This window comes from Polypterus senegalus, chromosome 7 (genome assembly GCF_016835505.1).
Source record: "Polypterus senegalus isolate Bchr_013 chromosome 7, ASM1683550v1, whole genome shotgun sequence".
In the NCBI taxonomy this organism is placed as follows: domain Eukaryota; kingdom Metazoa; phylum Chordata; class Cladistia; order Polypteriformes; family Polypteridae; genus Polypterus; species Polypterus senegalus.
In genome coordinates, this window is record NC_053160.1 from 3,047,279 (window position 1) to 3,053,701 (window position 6,423).

The 6,423-nt window shown below is 43.8% G+C and overlaps 1 protein-coding gene across 2 annotated transcripts in view; it reads left to right on the forward strand.

Moving 5' to 3' along the window:
• Nucleotides 1-3,088, forward strand: part of LOC120532279 (cytochrome P450 2U1) — a 44,894-nt gene extending 41,806 nt beyond the window's left edge. For both annotated transcript variants that reach the window (XM_039758146.1, XM_039758147.1), the window contains one exon: nt 2,117-3,088. In XM_039758146.1, the coding sequence (XP_039614080.1) occupies nt 2,117-2,295 (179 nt within the window). In that variant the 3' untranslated portion in view covers nt 2,296-3,088. The remainder of the gene's footprint in view (nt 1-2,116) is intronic.
• The last annotated feature ends 3,335 nt before the right edge of the window (nt 3,089-6,423 follow it).

The window sequence follows — 6,423 nt, forward strand, 5'->3', positions numbered from 1 at the left end:
TTTGACTCCGCCCACTTTCCAGGAGCCACTCCCCTGTTTTGCCGGTGTACTGACTCATACATTACATGTTCCTCATGTCGATTTCAGTTCCTTTATCAAATCAGTGGACTTGGTAGTTTTGAGGCCTTTGTATTCAGCATTTATTCAACTTCTAAACTATCGAGGTCTCCCAGTTCTGCATCCTGAAGCAAAACCATCGAATTGATGTATCATTTGTAATTGGTTTGTAAAATATTTATAATCTCTATTATATAAAAAATCTTGGGTCGAGACGTGACCTTCTCCGAAAGACACTTTGACGTCCCGCAATTTAAAACAAGATCACGGACATCTAACCTCTCAGTTGTTGGAATGCTTTTGGCAGACACAGTTCATGTGCTCTCAGCTCTTAAAAATTTTATACGTTCTAAATATATATATATATATAGCAAAATACCTGCGCTTCGCAGTGGCAAAGTACTGCCTTAAAATTTTTATTAAGAAGAAAATTAAACCTTTTTAAACTGAGGGAAAATATCCCAATAATTATTTGTTAAGGATCTCTTTGTATACCACATTGTGAGTTCGGCCCTCTGGTTGTAATCTGACCAAGCTGTGCGCTGAGCTTACTCTTGAGCATGTAACGTACAGTCGGCCATGTGAACAGTAATCTTGTCTCAAATCTCACAGCTTGGATTGCTGCTGTCATAATCAGTTTGAGTTTCATGGTTTGTTTCAATGACGACAGTATTTACAGGACTTGTGTTGAAGTGACATTCAGCATCTGTGAAGCGTTGTAAGCACACAACCAGTTTCATCGATAACTTCACATCCAGCTTTTGAGAGTTGAAACATTCATAAACATCAAAGTGTCCACTACTGAAATCGTCACCTGTCAATCTAAGATGTTTAAGAGGCATTGGCGGTTGTCCAAAGGTGTAAAATATTTGGCCATTTCGGTACACTTGAAAGCGACAACCGAACAATTCAGCAGCAGCCGCCATCAACTCACATGCAGATCCATAGGTGAAGGTCTTAAGCATTTCACTCTTCTAGTGCTCCTGTGTAGTCTAATTATCTCCTGTACCGTCATCAGTCCACACCTTGAACCTGTCCAGTCATTCAATACATAAGACACAATGGATATCAAGAGTGAGCCTGATATGGCCGTGCAATATGTAACACAGAGAATGGAAAAGGCAGGCGCCATCTCCGGGCATGGAAACCACTCGGTAAGTGACAGTTCTTTGATCGATGGTGATCACCTCGATAGACATGTTAATGGGGGTACGGTTGGAATGATAAAGGAAATGGGGACCTGAACAATGTAAAGTAAGTCTAAAATACCTACACAATAACTATAATCGTAATAAACGAACAATAAAACAGCGGAGAAGCTGTGGATTAAATCAAAAGGCTGCTTCCGTAGCGAACCAAGGAAAGGAATGAAGACACAGCAGCGAAGGACGGCTTTATAAGGCAAGGCTGTCAATTATGTGGGAGGCGTGGGGATGGAGGACGCAGACGCAATTCCTCCTCTCACGGCGCCGAGCTGCAGGCTATGGCCATATATATGTACGTAAGTAGGTTCCAGTTATGACCATTACACATAGAATTTCAAAATGAAACCTGCTTAACTTTTGTAAGTAAGCTGTAAGGAATGAGCCTGCCAAATGTCAGCCTTCTGCCTACACGGGAAGTTGGAGAATTAGAGACGAGTGAGTGAGTGAGTGAGTGAGTCAGTGCCTTTTATTAGTATAGATACGTGTATATATATATATATATGTGTATGTATGTATGTGTGTGTGTGTGTGTGTGTGTGTGTGTGTGTGTGTGTGTATTGTTAGTTAATAATAGGATTTTATATTCAATTCTGAAAGACACCGGGAGCCAGTGGAGGCAAAGCAGGATGGGTGTGATGTGCTCGCTGTTGCTGTTTCATGTCAGGACTCTTGCAGCAGTTTTGAATTAACAGTGTGGACAGGAGGCAATAGAAAAGCGTTCATCTGAATCACAATGTGACCGGAGATGGCCTAGAAAATGAAAGCACCTTCTCTTGTCATTGAACCTGGTGTTCATTTGTGAATTGGAACTCACTTAGATGTTCATCTTCTTCCTCTTCTTCTTCCCCTTTTAGGCAGAAGGACTTGCATGGGAAAGCAGCTTGCCAAAATGGAGGTCTTCTTGATGTTTTCCAACCTGATGCAGGCTTTTCGTTTCCATCTCCCAGAAGGAATAAGGGCGCCACCACTGAGCGGCCGATTTGGACTGACTTTGGCCCCTCACAGTTACAACCTCTGTGCCGTGTCTCGATGAACTCCAAAGTGGCAATGCAGGTTCAGTCTGAGGGTGCGCCGTGTTGCACTTTGGGTTTCCTTGCTGGAGGGTCTCGCCTGTGTGGCATAGGTGACATCCCCTCGACTGGCAACCATCGAGTCCGAGTGCCTTACCTGTTTGGCGCACTGTCGACGTTTTCTGTCTCATTCGCTTTGTGGTTGCGGTAAGACACGGCTGTGAATCCTAAAAGCAGTGACATTACTTCTCAAGGAAATAATCGTCATCTATGTGTTTATCTTTTTTTAGAATTTTGAAAATATTTCGAAAGCTCAGGCTGGGAGCATCGCTACTATTTGAATTGGTATCTTTCATACATTTTTTATTCTTGTAGCCTAAATGAGTTCTGGCTGATTGTGGGGTTTTGAAACTCACTTACTGTATATTTGTTAACATTTTGCAGCTGTGCCATTTTTGGGATTCTATCACCGTGATGAGGATCCTGACTGCTGGAGGTTGAGGGGTCGATTGGTGAGACGTTAAGAGGTTGTCTCGATTTTCTCATTTTGTATCCCAAGTTTGCAGATTACAAACCAACCTTCTTTTCTCATGACTTTCAGGACTTTTTATTTTTGATTTCCTGGTTATCAAATCTTTTGCTTTTGTCCCCAGACGTTTGATTTCTGTTCTCGTTGTGGTTTTGTTGATAGATCTAGTGACTCTTGGTTTTGACCTCAGCTAGCTTTTTGACTTTGTGTATCTCTTAGTCCTTTCAATTAAAATGACCCTGTCTCTCTCTTTAAGCCAGTAGAATAAAAGCAGCTGCTTTACTTCACTCAATTATGGCTACATTTTGATAACATAATATTAAGCTGGTGTTGTTTTTTATATAATTGTGACTGTATTGTGAAGCCCAGGGCACGTACAGCTGTCCTAACCCCGACACAGATAGGCAGGAGACCAAATGCCACACAGCATACAGTTTACTGCTCCAGTTTGTCTTCCGCAGCACACAAGACATGGACCCCAACACGGACCCTTTTTGCCGCTAGTCCTTCTGCCTTCAGCTCCTCCTCCTCCTCAGGCTTTGAACTCTTCGTCCCGACTCGGCCCCATTCTGTGAGGTAGAACTCCAGGTGGCTCGTTAGAAAGGTCTGGAATTAACTCTCTGGTGCGGTGGAAGGCCAATGTAGGGCTCTGCGGCTCCCCCTAGTGGCATCCCTGGAACCCAAAAGGACTGAGCAGATGAATACCAAGTCCCAATAGGCGCTTTTCCACTGCATAGTACGGCACAGCACGGTTCAGTACAGCTCACCTTGGTTCGGCTCAGTTCGGCTCGGTTTGCGTTCCGACTGCAGTTTAGTACCGCTTTAGAGTGGGCGGGATTATTCACGTGTCGTTAGAGTTGCGCCGCCTCTACTGCCGTGACACCGTGGAACTTTTACAACAACACGCAGACAACGACAACACTTTAGCTCGACGACGCGCAAGGGTAAGCATCTAAAAAAAGCACATCACTAGCTAACTTGTATCACTGTTGCACAGCATAAAATGAACTTAACTGCCAGTGTAACATTAAAATGCTGATTCTGTATATTACAGATCTTCCACATTTTGCAAAAAAGTCGCCGCAACAGACCATCTGTTAGGACATTTAACCGTGCTTCAGAGTGGTGGGATGTGATTGTTCCCGGTTTTACAAACACTCAGTGGCTGGAGAACTTTAATGTCTGAAGAAACATTCATCCACTTATGCAACAAACTGCGTCCAGCGATGGAGAGACGGGACACAAACTTCCGCGTGTCTGTACCTTTAAAGAAAAGAATAGCCAGTGACGCAGTAATGCGATTTTCTCCGCCAATCAGTGACCAGCAGAGTTTACCGTCACGTTTTGGTAACGGTTGGCGCGCTTGGAACCTCGGCTGAGGTGGTACTAAAAAAAGGACCAGGTACCAGGTACTGTTCCCAGTGGAAAACCCCCCAAAAGTGAGCTGAACTGAACCGTGTCGTGCCGTACTATGCAGTGGAAAAGAGCCAATATAGCCCTGTGGGACTCAAGAGGGGCCGTTATACCCTGGGGGCTGCCAAATATAGTCTGGGGGAGTTAGCACCCTTCCAAAGCCATCTCCCCCTGTCCTTCCCCTAAGGAAATGTTCCAGCTGGGTAAAGATGCCAGCCACCATTGGTCACAAAAATATATATATATTATACAGTGGTACCTCGGTATATGTCCTTAATCCGTTCCAGATCCTTTGACTTATACCAAACAGGACGCATACCAAACAAATTTTTCCCATAAAAAATAAAGGGAAAATGATTAATCCGTGCCCTGCGGTGGGCTGGCGCCTCGCCTGGGGTTTGTTTCCTGCCTTGCGCCCTGTGTTGGCTGGGATTGGCTTCAGTGGACCCCTGTGACCCTGTAGTTAGGATACAGCGGATTGGATAATGGATGGATGATTAATCTGTTCCCATGTAAAAAAAATCCTATTGTTATTGGCATATTAAACATTGGTGGGGTTGTATAAAATAATTTAAACACTGCTTAATACTAAAATACAGAAATACAAAAGCGATTAGATGAAATAAATGAAAATTTAACCTCACTTTACCTTTTAATAACGTCTTTGTTTTTCACAATCGTAGATACCGTAATCCTCAGCATACGGTATGCAGCAGCCAAGTCCTGAATACGCATGCCACATTCGTACGTTTCAACAATCAATTCAAATTTACGTGAAAAAACACAAAATCACGTGCAAAATGACAGAGAGTTATAACACGTACTGACGCTCGTGGGCAGTCGTGGCTTTGTCTCTAGAGAGGTAAACGAGGGTCGCGCACACGCGCTGTTGTAGCACGCGAGTCGTATACCAAGTTGGACTTATTCCAAAGCAGACGAATACTGAGGTACCACTGTGTGTGTGTGTGTGTGTGTGTGTGTGTGTGTGTGTGTGTGTGTGTGTGTGTGTGTGTGTGTGTGTGTGTGTGTGTGTGTGTGTACAACAACAACATTTTATTTATATAGCACATATTCATACAAAAAAAAATGTAGCTTAAAGTGCTTTACAAAATGAAGAATAGAAGACACAATAAAAGATAAACATAAGTCAACATTAATTAACATAGAATTAAGAAGTAAGGTCCGATGGCCAGGGTGGACAGAAAAAACAAAACAAAACTCCAGAGGCTGGAGAAAAAAAATAAAATCTTCAGGGATTCCAGACCACGAGACCACCCAGTCCCCTCTGGGCAATCTACCTCACATAAATGAAACAGTCCACTTCGTATTTAGGGTTCTCATGGAAGGACCTGATGATGATGGTCACGTAGACTTCTGGCTTTCAGTCCATCAATGTTGGAGCATCAGGATGCTTTGAGTAGGTGGTGGTGGCGCATATAAAATAAATAAATAAAAGAAATCTTGGAAGGCTTGGAAAGAGACGATATGTGATTTTCTCGGAAGACAATTTGATGTCCGGTGAGACAAGGCAGTGAGGTAAAAGGACAGCTGCTGTACAGGCTTTTAAACGGTCGACGCGCAGCGCGACAAGCAGAACACGCAGCTCGGAAGCAGGAGCTGATCAGGCCGCATTTCCTCAGTGTGAGTTCAGCACCCACCCCATCTTGACAACGCGAGTGGCAGAGATGCGGAGTGGCTGGAGCATAGTGCACCCAGGGAATAGGATGGGATGGGCAAGTGAAGCAAGCAGGGGGCAAAGCCCCCTAGTATATATGTAATATACGATTAGCGTGTGTGTACAAAATATGTATATATACACACACACAAACTCCTCTATGATGAGTTGAAATCCAAGTTATCAGTGCAGACCTCAGTGTATTCAGCATTAACAATTGCAGTGCACCATCTGTTGGAATTTATTTTGTAATGCACATAGTAATAAAATGCATTGCATTTGTTATTCCAGATGGCTCATGTCAAACATTTGTAGTAACATAATACTGTACATGCCCCAGAGGACAGTTGGGCATCTCACCCAGGACAGAGGTGGAGTCATTACCCAGCTGGGATACCATAATAGAATGATTGACTAAATGGGGGCAATACCCAGTCGGGACACCCTATGATCCCCAGCCTGGTTGGGATGCCCGAAGATTACAAGAGCTAGCAGGAGAGCATGGCAGGGAGTGGTTCATCCCCTACTTTAATA